Source organism: Macaca fascicularis, chromosome 1 (assembly GCF_037993035.2).
Source record: "Macaca fascicularis isolate 582-1 chromosome 1, T2T-MFA8v1.1".
NCBI classification, from domain to species: domain Eukaryota; kingdom Metazoa; phylum Chordata; class Mammalia; order Primates; family Cercopithecidae; genus Macaca; species Macaca fascicularis.
The window spans coordinates 55241758-55262201 of NC_088375.1; the positions used below are offsets into that span (position 1 = coordinate 55241758).

At 33.9% G+C, this 20444-nt stretch overlaps 2 protein-coding genes across 32 annotated transcripts in view; one reads left to right on the forward strand and one right to left on the reverse strand.

Moving 5' to 3' along the window:
* CRB1 (crumbs cell polarity complex component 1) overlaps positions 1–20444 on the forward strand; it is a 500591-nt gene that overhangs the window by 331228 nt on the left and 148919 nt on the right. The window contains exon 12 of one of the 3 annotated variants that reach the window (XM_045362390.3): positions 15404–17149. The exons of the other annotated variants lie outside the window; for them this stretch is intronic. Within the exon in view, the coding sequence (XP_045218325.2) occupies positions 15404–15424 (21 nt within the window). The 3' untranslated portion in view covers positions 15425–17149. Of the gene's footprint in view, positions 1–15403; positions 17150–20444 lie in introns of those variants that run through there. 3 annotated transcript variants of the gene reach the window in all.
* DENND1B (DENN domain containing 1B) overlaps positions 1–20444 on the reverse strand; it is a 279648-nt gene that overhangs the window by 39345 nt on the left and 219859 nt on the right. For 28 of the 29 annotated variants that reach the window (XR_012430982.1, XR_012430989.1, XR_012430990.1 and 25 more), the window contains one exon: positions 5600–5690. Coding sequence is in view for 26 of the 29 variants with exons in the window: in XM_074031769.1 (XP_073887870.1) it covers positions 5600–5690 (91 nt within the window). In the remaining 3 variants the exon portion in view is untranslated. Of the gene's footprint in view, positions 1–5431; positions 5691–20444 lie in introns of those variants that run through there. The other variant, XM_065539217.2, reaches the window with a different exon arrangement.

The window sequence follows — 20444 nt, forward strand, 5'->3', positions numbered from 1 at the left end:
TTCTTGTTTAAAAACTTAAATACTCCCTAAGTCACAGGGGTAAAAAGTCACAATAAAGAAACAAAATCCCAGGTCTGTTGTAGTGGCTCCTACCTATAGTGCCAGCTACTTGAAAGGCTGTGGCCGGGGCACTGTTTGAGCCCAGGAGTTCAAGGTGGCAGTGTGCTAAGATTATGCCACTGCACTCCAGCCTGGGAGACAGGGCAAGCCTCCATCTCTCTCTCTCTCTCTTTTTTTTTTTTAAGTCCCAATGGCTACTCAGACACTATCCAGTACAAAGAACCCCTAAAACATACTGTTCTCCTCTACTTTGTGGCTGTGGATTTTAAAAGATGTATCACCTTGCTCTTACAAAATAGAGACAAAATGATCTCAGTCCCAAAATTTCTTTCTAGCTGTTATCTTTGCATCTCTGATCAACATCAGGCAAGAAGTGTCCAGCTCTGGATTCACTTCTATATTTAAAATCTTACTCTAATTTAAAAGAAATCTCAAGAAACAATTTTTATTCTGAAAAACATCTCTGACTACTCAGAACACAGCACTGCACCTTTTCTGGGGATGAAATATGACGACAAACTTTTTTTTTCCACATTATTTAACTTGTGAAATAACTAGAGCAAAATGTAACTACCTAAAATAACCTTTGTAAAAATAAGTTGTACTGTTTAAAAGGTATGAGGTTTCAGGTGACATTTGGTTTGACCAAACTTTTAAAAGTATATTTCCCTTGTAAAATAGTAAAACATTCCAAGTTATCCTACCAACTTATTTCTCAGAGATATTTTTAAACTACAAAATAAACCACAGATCTTTACTCATCCAGATTATTCATATATGTTTATTTCTGTATTTAAAGAGCTCTCATCAGTTCATATACTTATTACTTCTCTACTAAAAATGGTTGAGTGGAAATCATATATTTAAGACTTCGTTATTATTCACAGTATTCTGTTATTATTCACAGTATTCTGGAAAATTCACAGTATTGTTATTTTAATTGTTTTCCCAAAATAAATGTAAGAAAGTGGAGGAAGAAACACCAGTTTAGCATTCTGTAACCTTTGTCAATACAGAAAACAATTTTTTAAAACCTCTGAACCACAAAGAAACTAGCTATCATAAAAGTTTCAAACCACTGTAGAAAGGTTAGGGTCTTATTTAGAACTATGAGGAATAAAAAAGCTAATTTTCAGCTCTGTACAAGTCATCACATGTTTTTATCTACATTATTTGAACTGTATTTTTCTACTGTAGAATAGGAAAACAGTGCCATAAGTGGTCAGTTCAATGAGAAGGAAGTGGGCTTTGAAGTCCAATGGACCTTTGGAGCTCAGGCCTACTCTATCCTTGTGAAGGATGTGATTTAGGATAAGGTCGTTAACTCGGCTGAGCATCAGTTTCTTCATTCATCAAATAAGCATAATAGTCATTGCCTTCAGGATTATTGTGAGGATGAAAGATAATGATTAAACAATGTTTGGTATGGTACATAGTATATTGAAGAAATATCATAAATGATCATTATTACTATAAACAATTTGCCAAAACAGAAAACTGGGGTTCTATGATGACGTATTATTCACTCATGTTCTCAAGGCTAGCAACTGAAAAAGAATAATAATCTAGGATTTTAATTCCCGGTTCATTATTCCTTCAAGTCTGAAAAACTACGTCTAAGACTGCTATGTAAAATATGATTAAAACTTAAGTTATACAGAGTTTCCTCTATATCACACCCAAGGCAATTATATTTGAAAGGGAAAGGGACTGCTCAAGGCTAATACCCTGAAAAAGAAGGTTAATAGAGAGAATTACCAGTAATAATCTAAAATTTCATAATATAGGGTCAAGGAAGTCCCTTGCTTTGATGTTAGGAAAACATGGTACAATTTAGGCAGATTCCTATTTTAAAAGTTTTAAGGGCTAATTGTGCCTTTAAATTTCAGTGCTTTTATGATTTAAGGTTCCTATTTCCACAATATTTATGAGAAAAGCACATTATTCTTTAGTAGTATTAGAAAAGAAGCTGTTGTTCTTCTAAAAATGAATTTGAATGCTGAAGAAATCCCTCAGAATCCTTCTTTTAAAATAACTGGATTATGGCAATAATATGCATTACTGAGGAAATCCTTAACATTATTTTTGTTAACAAAACAAGTGACTTTCTCACACTCAAGGACAAAATATCTATTTCTCACTTATGCCAAGACTTTCTCTTCAAATGTAGTTGCTTAAATTTCAGTAATTTGTACTTATTTATCTCAAAATATAAATTGGTCTAAATTGTTCAACAAGGCCGGAAAAATGCCATTAAAACTGATATTACCTACTGCTTCCTTCAAATTCCTTTGATACCTTAGTCAGTAAAACTAAATAAGAACAGAAAAATAAATAAAAGAACAAATAAAAGACTCATCAGATTATATGTGTAAACTAAGGAAGAAACACATGCTAGTGATGGAAAGTAACTACACACTCCTCATAAAAAGAATCTGAAAACATTTCTCCTTTTTAAAGTTAACTTGGTGTAAATTTAAAAACTAGTTTTCTTTTAAATGAAAAAAATATTTAAAGAGAGAATATGTGCTTAACTACTCAATATTCTTTACCTGCTTTTTCACAGACCAATACTATGTTTACTTAAATGCATCCTTTGTTCTACTCCTGTCCTGTTTTATTATCTTTTAAACTCCATGATTATTCTTCCCTTTACACATTCCTTTTAAGTTAAGTTAAAATTTTCCTTTTTAGTTAAGGTCAAAGATGTTGCAAGGGTCTCATGAAGGAATAAGGTGTGACATGGATTTCCTTAATAGTCCTGCTGAGGGCTCACAGGTCACAGGCAGGTTTTAAAAACATGCACGCATTCACAGATTCTGTAACCATACACTTCTAGATTCAAATGTGAATCTAGATGTTCCTTATCTGATTGTCCTGCACTGTATATTTTTAATCAGAGCCACAATAATGATAAAGCTCCATCATATTCATATTCATTTTATCATAACCATCGGCATTAACAAAAATAGTGTATAAACTACTATTGCAATGATAAAGAGGAGAAAATACATGTTTCTCTGAAATTTCCTAATTATTTTTGCTTAAAGGAACATAAGTTTTTCTTAGTTTTAATGTTAATTTCTGCCACAGTGGTCTTTCTAGGACTTTATGTATAAAAAATCTACAAGAAAGTCAAAAGAGATGAGAATTTTGCTTTGATTAAATCAGAGTAGGAAAGGGTTAAGTATTACTCTTGTTTACTGAATGTTTTTGCATTAAGAAAATCTATTATAAAAAACAGGATATCTTTGAAGTCACATAGACACATGTGGAATTGAGACTCTGGCCACTACTGGCTGTGTGACCTTGAGTGAATTATTGAGCTGAATACTCAATAAAAATGAGCTAATGAAAGTATCTCCTTGGGTGTTGTGAGGATTAAATGAGATAATATTTGTAGAGCTCTTGGGAGAGTTTCTGCCACATACTAGTGCTCAATAAATATAAGCAATTATTATATTACTATTATCAGGAGAGAAACAACAATGTTAGATCAGTTTACTTCTTTGAAGCATAGGTTGATTTCATGACATCAACATACTCTTCTTTCTCACAAGGGTAGTGTGAATGACAAATGTTTGGAACTGACCTCTAGGAACCATTTTGTAAAGACACACACACACACACACACACACACACACACCCCTAGCTGGATGGATATCTTCTAATTAATAGTTAGAACACTGCTAATTTTTATTATATTAGTCATCTTTTTATTTCAAATTCTAACACATTTGAGTTTATTTTCATCTACAAAAAAAGTCTGTGTATCTGTAACATAGAATAATTTAAAAATAATGCTTGACAGGCACAAATTTCTAAGGAACTTTCTTGCTGTACTCACTGGAATTAATATTTGTCAAATTAGGCTTTCCTTTTAGATAAGTACTGGCTCTCTCAAATTAAAATAAGAGTTCAAAACCTTTTCATTTTAATAAAGAACAACAAAGTAGTGGGCATTAAGTTGTATTGAAAATGTAGCAATTTCTAAGTCAGATACTAAATGGTAATCATATTCTCCTAACCTTTTTTAAACAATAAGGCTTTTCGTGAAAAATTTTAGTAGGCCCTCCCACCAGAAAAGTCACCTATCTCTACTCTATTACAGAGGTACCTGGACCAATGGTTAAGATTACAGAATTTAACTGTACAAAAGGATCATAGTTCTAGCCTCTTATTGTCACAAAATGTCATCTTCAATTCTATAAAAGCTAGTAGCCCCACGGGTCATAAAGATAATGAGACAGCAGTTATGTAAATACTGAAGAGATACCTCAAGCAACTTGTCCATGAGCTGACAATATTTTGCTTGTCTGAATTGAGAAGTAAAAAAGTCTTATTTTAACACAAAAGTTCAATTGAAGCTAAATTTTTACCCATGAACTGAGGGAAGCAAGGAGCTGAATGATTCCACATTCAGCTTCCTTGCTGAGTCAAGCAAACTAACTTTTCCCCAAGCTAAATGCTTTCAATGAAATGCTATACTTATATCAGATAAAGTTCCACAACTGCTGAGTTCATTTGTACTTCCTTTAATGAACCAATTATCTCAATGGTTTCTATATTTTCATGATGGGAAAATGAATCTTAAAAATAACGTTAAATTTTGTGGAATGTGTAGAGGAGTACCTATTATGTTTTGTCTTTTCATGTTTCATTTCTCAATTCCAGCATCTATTTATTTACACATAGACTGAAATTTTTTTTCCTCAAAACAAACATACAAAGAAGTTTTAAAAATTGCTATTATACCAGGTCAAAAATTAACACACTAAGATATAGAATACAGGGATTTTTGTTTATTTAGTACACCTAATATTTAGAACAGTGCCTAATACATTGTAAGCACTCAGCAAATACTCAGTGAATGAACAGGTCATTTCAAGGACTCAAGCAAAATGCTCTGCAAGTCAAGACTATACACCACAGCAATCGTGCAAAAATATCAGTTTGTAAGTTATTAATTGCCTAGATAATTATAATATTATTTGAACATTTACACTAGAAGGATTAATTGTATTTATGGAATGGTAAACTGGAAACTTTCCTAATGCTGCAGTGATCTATAAAGTAAAAAAGGTAAAGATATCTAGATAATAATACAGTTACTTAAATATGTAGAAAGAATTTTGGTGTTCAGACCTTTCTTTTTGGATTGCATTACCAATCGTAACTTTAGTTCTTAAATTCATACGCAGTAATAGCCATCATTAGTAGTTTTCTAGCAGAGAATACTACTATTCGGAAGGAAAGACAGGAAGATACGAGTTGACTGGATTTCTGTATTACTGATTTCCATCAATATTAAGAGATTATCCAGGCCAACAGCTACCAATTCATGAGGCCAACTTAATGCCTTGAGTAACAGATATCAGGCAAAATAAGCTAATACCATATCTTTTATAAGATGAAAAAAATATATTTAAGACATTCCATATTTAGGAGAAAATAGTTGTTCATGAAATAGGTTTTATCAGACACAAGTGCAAAGACTGTTATTGAGAAAATGGATAATCATATTGTAACTTGTCTTTACCTCCACAAAAGCCACCTGAAGTGATCTCTTCTTCAAATACATCAGAGAAACCCCTTCCTGCATTTAGTTTTGCCAGTCGACCATCGATAAACTAAAATTAAAAAGTATCAAATAAAATGTTATCCAATAAAATGTTAATTTTACATTTATTTTATAAGATTAGATTTTTACTTACATCAAAAACATTAATAACAGACTCGTATAAATTACACATATATGGTGTATATATACACACACATGAAAATTCTCAAACAATGGAAAGAACAGGTGCTCAATAAACAGTTGCTAATTAATTAAATCGCAAATGTACAGCAAAGACTCTAAATCTAACTTATTAGCAAAAAATAGCAAAGTGCAGTAGTAAAGGTCATAGGCTCTGGAAAGGTTGCTCAATGCACAATCTCTGCAGAGGGGTTTGTACAAAGGTACTATTGCCTTGCCAAGCCATTTACTCAAGGGGCTCTGTCTTCCCCAGCCAGGCCTGTTTTCCCAGTACCTGCCTCATGGTGTTGCTGCAAACAACAAATTAGATTAACCTAAGAAATGTGACACAGCAAGTATCTGTGAGATACTAGACATTACCTTTTTTTCAGCTTATTAACTTCATTCAGTAAAACACTACTTGTCTAAACTATTATATTCTAACACATAACAGAGCACCAAATAATTTTAACCATCTACAATGAAATCAATACAACTTTCATAGTTCCTGGCATACGTGATCACTGAATGATAAGAATTATGATTAGTAAGTTAAATACAGTTGAGGTAAATGCATATTGACTTGATATGCATGAGGCTATTTTAGGCGATATTTTTCAGTGTTCTTAAAAAAGAGGTTGGAAGAGTGGGAAACTGAAACTATCAAAAGCACCTGAAGATCATTTTCAAAGTGCAGAAATCCAAATACCCTGGAGACTATCTTCCATTGCCTGTCCTGCTCCAATCCTTACCTGTTCCAACATACACAGCATATCAGAATCTCACGGTATTAATGCTGCATTTGAAAAGTATCCTGGGTATTTTTATATGACCAACCCAAGGTGAAAATCAATGATTCTACATACACACACACACATACACACACACACACACACACACACACACACACACACGCGCACACGCGCACACACACACGCGCGCGCGCGCACACACACACGTATTACTAGCACTTGGTTACCTTTTATTTTGTTGATTTGTGGCACCTAGAATTTGATACGTTGTAGTTTACTCCATCCATAATGATGATGAAGTATCTTTAAGTCTTCCTTGCTTAAGAGGCAGGGGATAACATAGGAAAGATTTACATGCTTTTTGCAAGGAGGACTTGAAGATGGATTAAAATGTTCAGTTGCATCCAAAAACTAACTAATCCTGACCATAATTTTTTACCCTAGAAATTTAAATTTTACCTGAACTAAAATAAAGTAGTTGGTCTTAAAAAAAAAAAGAAAAAAAAAACCTCAGATACTTCCCTGGTTTTCTGTTTGAATGGTTAATGAACAAAACTAATTGAGATGAGTTGTACAGGACAATACAATATTCCTCAGCAGCAATTTAAGATAACTAATAGGCTGGGCATGGTGGCTCACGCCTGTAATCCCAGCACTTTGGGAGGCCGAGGCAGGCAGATCACGAGGTCAGGAGATCCATACCATCCTGGCTAACATGGTGAAACTCCATCTCTACTAAAAATACAAAAAAATTAGCCAGGCGTGGTGGCGGGCGCCTGTAGTCCCAGCTACTGGGGAGGCTGAGGCAGGAGAATGGTGTGAATCCGGGAGGTGGAGCTTTCCGTGAGCCAAGATTGTGCCACTGCACTCCAGCCTGGGCGACCAAGCAAGACTCCATATATATATATAAGCTGGGCATGGTGGCGCATGCCTGTAGTCCCAGCTACTCAGGAGGCTGAGGCAGAAGAATCGCTTGAACCTGGGAGGTGGAGGTTGCAGTGAGCCGAGATTGCACCACTGCATTCCAGCCTGGCAAGAGAGCAAGACTCCGTCTCAAACAAACAAACAAACAAATGTGTTGGGGGGGTGAGGAAGATAATAGCAGTAAGTCACCCAGTTATAAGACTTTGATACAAAAATCTCTTACAGAAAAAGTGAAGAAAGAATAGAAAATGAATCAACAGATTCACGTTCAAAATGTGGTTTACCCAGACCAAGGGAACAGAATAGAGACCCCTGAAATAAAGCTGCACACCTACAACCAACTGATCTTTAACAAAATTGACAAAAATAAATAATGGGGAAAGACACCCTATTCAATATATGTGCCAGGAAAACTGGCTAACATATGCAGAAGAATGAAACTGGAGTCCTACATTTCAAGATATAAAAAAATTAACTCAAGGTGAATTAAAGCCTTAAATGTAAGACCTCAAATTAAAAACCTTTCTTCCTAGAAGAAAACCTAGGAAATACCCTTTCAGACATTGGCCTGGGCAAATAACTTACAACTAAGTTTTCAAAAGTAAATGTAACAAAACCAAAAATTGACAATTGGGGCCCAATTAAACTAAAGAGCTTCTTTACAGCAAAAGAAACTATCAATGGAGTAAACAGACAACCTACAGAATGGGAGAAAATACTGGCAAACTATGCATACAACAAAGGACTAATATCCAGAAGCTATAATAAACTTAAACCAACAAGAAAAAAACAAGTAACTCCATTAAAAATTGGGCAAAGGACATGAACAGACACTTCTCAAAAGAAGATATAAGTGGCCAAGAAACATATGAAAGAATGCTCAACATCACTAATCATCAGAGAGATGCAAATCAAAACCACAATGAGATACCACCTCACACCAGTCAGAATGACTATGATTAAAACGTCAAAAAGTAACAGATGTTAACGAGTTTATGGAGAAAGGGAACACTTACGCACTGTCTGTGAGAGTGCAAATTAGTTCAGGCCCTGTGAAAAGCAGCTTGGAAATTTCTCAAAGAACTAAAAATAGAATTACCATTCGATCCAGCAATCCCCTTATTGGGTATATAGCCAAAGGAAAATAAATCATTCCACCAAAAAGACACCTGCATTTGTATGTTTATCCCAGCACTATTCACATAGCAAAGACAAGGATTCAACCTAGGTGCCTTTTAACAGCAAACTGGATAAAGAAAATGTGGTACATACACACCATGGAATACTTTGCAGCCATAAAAAAGAATGAAATCATGTCATTTGCAACCAATAAATGATGCTGGAGGCCATTTATCTTAAGCAAATTCATGCAGAAATAAAACCAAATACTGCAAGTTTTCACTTAAAAGTGGGAAGTAAACATTGGGTATACATGGACACAAAGATGGGAACCATAAACACTGGAGAGTTCAAATGGTGGGGAAAGGTGGGATAGGGGCAGAGGCTGAAAAACTACCTATTGGGTACTATGTTCATTATCTGGGATATGGGATTATTAGAAGCTCAAACCTCAGCATCATGCAACATACCCATGTACCATACCTACACATGTACCTCTGAATCTAAAATAATGAATGAATGAAAACAACTATTAATGGGAAAATGTGCTTTAATCATCCTTTTATCATCATCTAATGCTTCTGAGTGAAACTGTGGTAAGATAGGTTTAAATAAACATAGCCTAAAATAATGGAATCTTAGATTTTTTTAGAACATGAGTTGTTCTCACAAAACTTAGAACTATTTGAGGACAGGGACCATATATTACCCATTTTCACATCTTCATTATGCTTGGCATACAAAATGTTTCCTATAGTATAAATCGACATGGAGTGTGGAGTATAAAAGGCCTGCATCACAACTCGGCCACTTACTAGTTTTATGATCGTGGGCCACTTGTCACCTCTAAGACTATTTCTCCTTCTGTAAAATGGGAGTAATAAAAATATCTTATGGGGTATTACAAGAGCTAATTAAAATATTATGAAGTGTCTGCATTGTGTACACCAAATAAATGCTAAATAATAAAGTCCACTTCCCCCAGTACCATCACCTTTTCTATCTCTGTCAAATTTTTATGAGCTTCCCGAGGGAAGATCAGTCTTTCTTGTGTATGCATCTTCAATACCTGGCAAAATACCTGCCGTAAAGTTTGAACTGAGATGTTGTGGAAATACTGAAGTACACTTTAACAATGCTGAAGTTCATATACTTTTACCTGGTTTTAAAGTTAAATAATTATAATGCATAGAACTAATTCATTTCATTCTATCTTGAGATCAAAGCTAGGAACTTATAATGTTGGCATCTTTGCTATATATAATAGTAATTTTTTAAAAAGGTGGTTTAAAACGCACCCAAAATTTGACTTGCACACATTTGTAACACAGTATTATAAATCAAAGTGACCTAATTTGATGGACTAGTTATAATTTTTCTAAAAAAAATAAAGTGAAAGCAAAATGATAAAGTGAAAGTAATACATTACTGACAAATAGAACAAACTAAGACATCCTTTTAAAGGACTTAATTTGCTCTAAAAGATTAAGACTAGAAGACTTGCTAAAAGGTTTTCATTTTTATGTTTACTAGAAATAATCCATCCATTTCAGAAATAAGTGGAACAATTCAAGTCTAAAAGAGATAAATCCCACAACTATTTACTGATTATGCATTTTTGAGTATGAGTAACTACTTTGTCTTACTAACCTAGTGATTTGAGCCAATAGAAATTAATCACTCAGTAAAATGACACGTGTTATCACTGACTTTGCAAACAATCCTGTCAGTGGCAGACACCAATGTACACAATGAATTAAAATGTTTGTTCTTATAACAAAAGATTGATTGCATGCATATACATATATTGTATATAGATGCATATAAATAGACACCCAAGAATAAACTGAAAAGTGTTATTAATGAGTAGAATGCTGAATTTAACAGTTTTTCAAACACCTTTTTCTATTTTTATTCAATAACAGCTATTGTTCCCCCAAGTGGAGTTGGTTCATGGTTATACCACTTTAGTAACTCTGGAGCATTTCATAGTAAATAAAAGATAAGAACATTTTTAGTTACTGATGCAGATAAATAATTGTGAACTAATAAAATATCATCTCTGTTGGAAAAGCTATGACTCTATAATGTGCTATCACATGTTGTCTGATAAACAGTTACCTATATCATTTAGTAACCTCATATCTGTAGGTAATTGGAAGACATAAATTTTGAAAGAATTAGTTTGTGGTTATAAGTAATGACAACACTGTTAATAACAATTAAAGTGACACAGATATAACATAAAATTAGGTTGCAAGTAGATTTTTAAAAGAAGGTAAGAATTTGCTTTAAATGATGCTTTTATATAAATCTTAATATTTTTCTTTTTATTCCAAAAGAAAAAAATTAAAATCTAGACCTAAACATGTTAATTAATCACACCAAAACATAAATAACATAATTGGAAATCTTACAAAAATTCATAGATGTTATCCCATAGTATGGATTCCATAATTTTATAAATTATAAATATATAAAATTGATTTAAATAATAATATATGTAATTCTCAAGATCGATGACATTATTCCCTCTAAATCATCAACAATTGCAAGAACCAGATTTTGCTAATCCTTATGACATGATCTTTTTTGCTTTTGGAGATGTCAAGGATTTTAGGAGCCAGGAACCATGGACAAAAACAAATATACATATTACATAACACCAGAGGCCACCCCCTAGTTTTCAATCAGGGGTCCGTTACATCAAAATAATATACATAAAATCATTAATAATTAGTCCAGTCCATTATATTGTAGGAATGTCTCCCAGGGTGAGGGCACTCAGGTTTGCAGGTTTCCTTTCAAACTTGCTATGACATGATCTTAAAGTACTGTGACAGGTTACAAGATAAATATTTTCAAGCAGCAAAACTGCTTCTGGCTCTTCTTTTTGATATTGATGTCACTAAGGTTTTTAAAAGTGTTTTTATCTTCAAATAGCCACCTAATAGGACATTGAGTCAATTTAAATAAATTATCTGTTGCTTTAAACATACTTCAGTAAGTAATATTGTTAAATGAAAATTAACATTCACTATTCAAATTCATTTTTTAAATATAATTAAATATAAAATGAAGATTTCAAATATGTAACATAAAGAGTAGACTCCATAGGAGGCTTCTTTCCAAAAAATAAAAAGAATGTGTTTTGATCAAAGTCACAGATTACACTTCAAAATATCTGCCACTAAACTGGTAGGAATGTATATGTCCTCTAAGAGAAAAGTCATATGCCTTTTACAAATCTCTAATTATTTACCAGTCAGTGTATTTCCAGCATTGAATCTAAAAATCCTAAAACAAGTTATGCTATTATCAGTGTTCTAATTCCCTTAGTGGTCTAGACATATGTTATATAAATATTTAATTATAATCACTCCATCGAAACTCTATGACAATAATTGAATTTCAGGATTTTAATATTATTTTAAGAGAAATATTTGATTTTTAAAAAAATCTTTATAAAAAAGATTCTAGTAGGGAGATGAGGCAGTGGTAAAATTCTCTGCCAAGCCGAGGAAGTAGCAAGATTCAGTGGTTTTTTTTTTGTGCTAACATGGCAATCTTATTACTGAAGCAAAGCTGCAGAAGTGCTGAAGCAACACAATAAACAAATCTACAAACCCAAATTCCTTCCTGTAGGAAACCTTACTATGGCTCAGAAATTTATCTCACATTAGAAACCCTTCTTAGGTAAGATAAGAGGTAACTAATAGATTCAAGTTTTAAGAGCCAGAGAAAAATAGTTTCAAAAATCAATCAGCAATTTTAAGGATAAAATTTAAATACAGTAAAAAATTGCTTTCAAAAATAAATTAATTTCCCATGAATCTTTAAAATTTGCCTTTCTATATAATGCTCTGGGCTAAAATTTTAATAAGTAGTCTAATTTAAATATTTCTTCTTAGAAATGTTCAGTAGACCTTGACAGGTTAGTGAAAACTATACTCAAGTGTTACAATAAATTATATCAACAGATATTTATAGACACCTGCTAAATGCAAGGCATTCAGTTAGTAGCTATATATAAACACAAACTGCCTATAACAAGCGGGAATAAGTAAGGTAGGTCAGCTCAAACCAAGAAAATTAAGTATGTGAAAGAACAGAAATAAATTGTTATTTTTATGCCATTAGGTAATGAGATGACTATCAGGCTCCTGTATACTAAATTAGACTACCGTGGTATCACGAACAGGAAAACACTATGAAGAGTATTAAGAACCCATTCAGTGCAATGTATTATTAAAACTAATAACCTAAAATAACTGTAATAAGACAACAATACTACTTTCAAGGATATGTCAATTGACATTAAATAATGTGCTAAAGAATTTAGTCTGCTGAACTTTATGATCACCAGACCAAAAGAATCAACTAATTATATTATTCAGTGAATATTTAACTGAATGTATGCTGTATTCCAGGCACTTTTCTAGATACCTGAAATACAGGAATAAATGAAGCAAGCAAAAATCCAAGCCTCTGTGATGCTTAAACATTTAGTGGAGGTAGGGGAAGAAAGTTACCGCATGAAATAAGAAACAACAAACAATGTAGTATGTGAGAAGGTGATGAGTGTTAGAGAATAAGATAGACTTGCATAAGGGAAGTTAGGAAATCTAGGGCAAGGAACTTTCCATTTTAAATAGTGTGGTCAGGGTAGGTCTCATGAAGACAGCATTTAAGCCAAGTCTTAAGCCATGAGGAGGTTTAATGGGAGAAGAGGATTCCAGGCAAAGGGAGTAGCTAGAGTAAATACCTACACTGGAGTAGGAACAGGCACACGTACTCAGTAGGCCTGTGGGAGGCTCCAAGTATCAGGAGAAAATCCCACCAGCCATAATGACTATTCTCACTCAAAATTTATAAACTTCAACCTCCAATAGGATTTGAATACCAAGCAATTCTATTTTACTCTGCAGTCACTCCATTCACTCTCCCCACCCATTTCACAATGTCCTATCTTCTTTCTCCTTAAATGTTTAATGACCTCTCCCATTCTCTTTCAGTTGATGATCTTGCTTCCTAATTTCACCAAAAAAGAGAAAACTGAAGTAATTAAAAGAGAAATTCTACAAGCTCTAAGTCACACATTTACCTATCTCCTCCATCTGTGCTCACAGACTGTCTTTTCTCCTGTTATGAATAAATTGCCTGTGCTCATTGTAAAGACTAACTTTTCTAACAATTTTTCCTTTTCTCTTCTGAATATAGTTTTCTTAACTAGATCTTCCCAGCAGCATACAAACAGGTTACTTCTTCTCTTGACCTCACTTACTTCTCTAGTTATGTGCTATTCTATTCTTCACAATAAAATTCAAAAGAGCTGTCAGTACTTTGTGTCTATGTCCTCTCCTCTCATGCTTCAATCACAATTTCTATCTCACCACATCAGCAAAATTGCTCTTGCTAAGGTCATCATATATCCATGGTTACTAAATCCAGTAATCAATTCCAGGTCCTTGTTTTAATTAGCCTGTCATGAGCATTTGACAGTGTTGATCCCTCCCTCTTTGGTATTCTTGTTGGCTGCTAATGTAAAGTACTCTTGTGGTTTCTGTCTACCTAATTGTTCATCTACTCTTTCACAGCCTCCATTGCTAGTGCCCTCTTATGCTACTTTCTTATCATTTCTATTTACGCTTTTTCCTTTGGTAATCTCACCCAATCTACAGGCTGATGGCTTTAAATTCTACCTATATGCTGATGACTCCAAAATTTATACCTCCAGTCCAGTTTTCTCCCCTCCTTTATCCATCCACTTGCCTAATCAATATCCTGCTTGCATCTCCAGCAGACATCTTGAATTAGTATGTCTGAAATTCAACTCTTGTTCTGCTTGATGAAATCATCTTCTGCCCACAATCTTCCCCATCTCAATTTTAATTGAGACAAATATTTTCTTCCAGTTTCTCAGATGAGATAACATGGAATCATCCATGACTCTGCTTTCTCTCATCTTTATATCAAATTCCTCAGAATATCTATTGGCTTTATTTATAAAATAAACCCATATTCTGACCAAATCTCATCATATCTTCAATCAACAGTTCCACACTGCCATCAATTTCTCACCTAGATGATAGTAATAATCTTCTAGATCTTCTTTCTCTCTGTTTCCACTTTTGGCCACCCCACAGGATATTGCTGAAGTGACACATATTCCAGGAAATCTACATTGACTATATTATTTTAAATTGTAATCCTACCCTCACCTCTGGTAGTCCCTATTTACCATATCCTGTTCTATTTACTTTCCCATAGTACTTCTGACCTTTGAAGATCAACATTATTTTAAAATTATAATTTGTTATTAGAAATAAAAGCTTCACAAAGTCAGAGATTGTCTCCTTCTTTGTTCTCTGATGTATCCCACACAAAACACTGCCTATTATAAAATGGATACAGGCATATCTCATTTAACTGAACTTCACTTTACTGCACTTCAAAGACAGCTTTTACAAATTGAAGGTTTGTGGCAACCCTCCATTGAGCCAGTCTATCAGTGCCATTTTTCCAACAGCATCTGCTTACTTTGTGTCCCTGTGTCATATTTTGGAAAGTCTTGAAATATTTCAAACTTTTTCATTATAATTATATTAGAATTATACAATTATATTATATAATTAGAGTTGTTATGGTAGTCTGTGATCAGTGACCTTTGATGTAATTATTGTATTTGTTTTAGGGCACCAGGAATCACCCCCACATTAGTCAGCAAGCTTAATTGATAAATGTTGTGTGTGTCCTGACTGCTCCACTGATTGGTTATTCTCCCATCTCTCTCTCTCTCTCCCCTCAGGCTTCCCTATTCCCTAATTAATAACCTTACAATGACCTCCACACATCCAAGTGAAAAAGCTAAAAATGATGAAGCTTGTGAGGAACGCATGTCAAAAACTGAGACCGCCTGAAAGCCAGGCCTCTTGCACCAAGCAGTTAGCCAAGTTGTGGATGCAAAGGAAAAGTTATTGAAGGAAATAGAAAGTGCTACTGCAGTGCCCACATGAATGACAAGAAGGTGAAACAGCCTTATTGCTGAGATGGAGAACGTTTGAGTGGTCTGGACAAAAAAATCAAACCAGCCATGACATTCCCCTAAGCCAAAGCCTAATCCAGAGCAAGGTCCTAAGTCTCTTCAATTATATGAAGGGTGAGAGATGTGAGAAAGCTGTAGGAGAAAATTATGAAGCTAGGAGACATTGGTTTATGAGATTTAAGGAAAGAAGCCATTTCTATACATAAAAGTACATGGTAAAGTAGCAAATGCTGATGCAGAAGCTGTAGCAAGTTATCTAAAAGATCTAGCTAAGATCATTGAAGAAAGTGGCTAAACAACACATTTCCCAATGAAGATGAAACAACCTTCTATCAGAAGAAGATATCATCCAGGACATTCATAGCTAGAGAAGAGAAGTCAATGCCTGGCTTCAAGGCTTCAAAGTTTCAAAGGACAGGCCAACTCTCTGGTTACGCAATAATGCAGCTGGTGACTTTAATGGAAGCCAATGCTCATTTGCCATTTAAAAAATCCTAGGGCCCTTACGAATTATGCTAAGTCTACTCTGCCTGTGCTCTATAAACAAAACAAAGTCTGGATGACAATACATCTGCTTACACCATGTTTTACTGAACATTCTAAGCCCACTATTGAGATCTGCTGCGCAGAAACAAAGACTCCTTTCAAAACATGACTGCTCACTGACAATGCAGTGGCCACCCAAGAAACTCTAATAGAGATATAAAAGGAGATTACTGTTGTTTTCATGCCTGCTAAAACAATATTCATTCTGCAATCCATGGATCAAGGAGTAATTTTGACGTTCAAGTCTTATTATTTAAGAAATACATTTCATTAAGGCTACAGCTACCATAGGTAGTTATTCTTCCAATAAATCTGGGCAAAGTAAATTGAAAACCTTCTAGAAAGGAGGTACCATTCTAGATGCCATTAAGAACATTCATGATCCATAGGAAGAGGTCAAAAGAGCAACATTAACAAGAGTTTGGAAAAAGTTGATTCCAACCAGCTCTCATGGATGACTTGAAGGGATCCAAGACTTCTTAGAGGAAGCAACTGCAGATGTGGTGGAAACAGCAAGCAAACTAGAATTCTAAGTGAAACCTGAATATGTGACTAAATTGCTATAATATCATAATAAAACCTGAACAGATGAGGAGTTACTTCTTATGGATGAGGAAAGAAAGCCATTTCATGACATGAAATCTACTCCTGGTGAAGATGCTCTGAAGAGTGTTGACAATAATGAATTTAGAATATTACATAAACTTAGTTGGTTAAGCAGCAGAAGGGTTTGAGAAGATTGACTCCAATTTTGAAAGAAGTTCTACTGTGGATAAAATGCTATCAAATAGCACTATATGCTACACAGAAATCTACCATGAAAGTAGGAATCAATTGATGTGGGAAATTTTGTTGCAGTCTTATTTTAAGAACAAGACAACCACCCCAACCTTCTAGAGCCACCTCCCTAATCTCTCAGCAGCCATCAATACCCAGGCAAGAACTTCCACCAGCAAAAAAGAATGATAATTTGTTAAAAGCTCAGATTACCATTACCATATTTTAGTAATAAGGTATTTTTCAATTAAGGTATGTACATTTTTTAGACATAATGCTATTGCACACTTAATAGACTACAGGACAGTATAAACATAACTTTTATATGCACTGGGAAACAAAAAACTTTGTATGATTCACTTTATTGCAATATTCACTTTATTGCAGTGGTCTGGAACTGAACCCACAGTATCTCCGAGGTATGAGTAAAGAATACTTAAAAAGTGTTCTTAAATTTTAGTGTTCTTACTTTTTATGGCATTTCATTAATAATGTGTATTTCTGGGCTTTAGTCCAGGCCTCTTGAATCATTAGTTTTTAAGGTGAGACTCAAAAATATGCATGTTTAACAGGCTCTCCAGGTAAGTCAGTCTTACCAGAAGAGAGCAAGCAGTCTGAGACCCCACTCTGAGAAACTCTATTTAGGATATTACTTGAAATCAGTTAACAAGAGATGCTGGGGGAAAAAAAGTATCCTTTATCCTGATAAATTGTCTCCTCTTGTACATTTCTTCTTTCTGTCATTAAGTCTCTATATTCAACAAATTGAATAACCTAGAAGAAATGAATAAATTCCTGGAAACATACAACCTATTAAAACTGAATTATGAATTAACAAATAATGAATAAGGAGATTGAATCAGTAGTCAAAAATCTTCCATCAAAGAAAACCCCGGACCTGATGACTCCACTGCTGAATTCTAACAAACATTTAAAGAATATCAATCCTCAAACTCTTCAAAAAAAACTGAAAAGGAGAGAATATTTCCAAAGTTATTTTATGTGGCCAGCATTACTCTGACACCAAAGCCAGACAAGGAGACTCAAAAAAAAAAAAAAGAAAAAGAAAAGAAAAGAGAGCGAGAGAATTACATCCAATGTCCCTTAAACATAGATGCAAAAATCCTCAACCAAATACCAGCAAACCAAATTCAACAGTACTTTGAAAGCATCATCCACCATGATCAAGTGGGATTTATCTCTGGAATGCAAGGATGGTTCAACATTCACAAATCAATAAATGTGATATATACCACATTAACAGAATAAACGGCAAAAACCTTATGATCACATCAAAAGATGCAGAAAGACATTTGAGAAAAATCAACACTTCTGATGAAAACACTTAACAAATTATGTATAAAATAACTTTTCTCACCACAATAAAAGAAAAAATATAACAAGTTCACAGCTAATATAATAGTCAACGGTAAAAAGCTAAAAAACTTTTCATCTAAGATAAGGAACAAGACAAGAGTTCTCACTCTCACCACTTCTTTTAAACACAGAAGTGGAAATCCTAGTTAGAGCAATTCATGAGGAAACAGAAATAAGAGGCATCCAAATAGGGGAGACAAGGGGAGAGAAGGAAGGCAGGGAGGGAAGGCAGGCAGGCAGGCAGGGAGGGAGTGAGGGAGGGAGGAGGGAAATTGTTTGCTGATGGCATGTTGTTACATGTGGAAAACTCTAAAGACTTGACCAAAAAAACTGTAGGAACTAATAAGCAAATTCAGTAAAGTAGCAAGATATACAATTAACATATAAAAAAGTAGCATTTCTATAAATTAATAACTATTCAGAAAGAAAGTAACATAACAATTAAATTTACAATAGCATACAAAAATACTTGGAAATAAAATTAACCATAGAAGTGAAAGACCTATACAATGAAAGCCATAACACTATAAAAGAAACTGAAAATGACAAAATAAATAGAAAAATATTCCATGTTCATGTGTTCATGGATGAAAGAATTAGCATTGCTAAAATATCCATACTACCCAAAGGGATCTACAGTTCAATATAATTCCTACCAATATTCCAAAGAAATTTTTCTCAGAAATATAAAAAAATCTATCCTAAAATTAATATGGAACCACAAAAGACCTCAAATAGACAAAACAATCTTGAATAAAAGGAGCAAAGCAGAAGACATCACATTATCTGATCTCAAAATATACTATGAAGCCATAATAACCAAAATGGCATGGTACTAGCACAAAAACAGATATACGGACATATGGAATAGAATAGAAAGCCCAGAAATAAATCCATACATTTCCCAAAAACTGATCTTCAACTAAGGTGCTAAGAACACAAAATGGAGAAGGATATCCATTTGCAGAAGAATAAAATTGGGCACTTATTTCAGATTATATGTAAAAATCAATTCAAATGGATTTACAAACATAAGACCTGAAACTATAAAACTACAAGAAGAAAACGCAGGGGAAAAGCTTCTCAACACTGGTTTGAGCAAAGATATTTTGGATCATGACTTCAAAAGCACAGGCAACAAAAGCAAAAATAGACAAATATGATTGCACAAAGGAAACAACAGAGTGAAGAAACAATCTCTGTAATGGGAGAAAATATTTGTAAATTATATCTGATAAAGAATTGATATCCAAAATATATAAAGAACTCAAACAAATTAATAACAAGAAAAAAAATAACCCAATTAAAAATGTGCAAAATATTTGGGGAAAAAACATTGATCATAAGAAGACACACAAATGGCCAACAGTGAAAAAATGTTCAACATCACTAATCATCAGAGAAATGCAAATTAAAACCACAGTGAGGCATCATGTCATACCTGCTAGGATTTTTATATCAAAAAGACAAGAGATAAGTTTTAGCCAGGATGTGGAGAAAAGGTAACCCTTGTACATTACTGGGGGGACTGTAAATTAGTATAACCATTATGGAAAATAGTATGGAAGTTTCTCAAAAAACTAAAAATAGAACTATTATATGATCCAGCAATTCCAATTCTAGGAATATATCCAAAGGAAATGAAATCAGTATGCTGAAGATCTATCTGCATTACGTGTTCAATACAGCATTACTCAACAATAACAAATATATGGAATCAACCTAACTATCCATGAATGGAGGAATACAAAAAGAAAATGTGGTGCATATATACACACACACACACACACATACAATGGAACACTATTAACCCTTTACAAAGAAGAAAATCCTGTCAATTGCAACAACATGATTGAATCTGGAGGACATTATGCTAAGTGAAATAAGCCAGGCATCAAAAGACAAATAGCACATGATTTAACTAAAAAAGTCAAACTCAGAGAAGCAGAGAACAGAATGGTAGTTACCAGGGGTTGGGGTAAAGCAGACAAAATTTTAATTAGACAAGAGGAATAATAAGTTCAGGAATTCTACTGTTCAACATGGGAGTACAGTTAATAACTGTAACGTATAGTTAATAACTATGTGTTATACACTTGAAGAT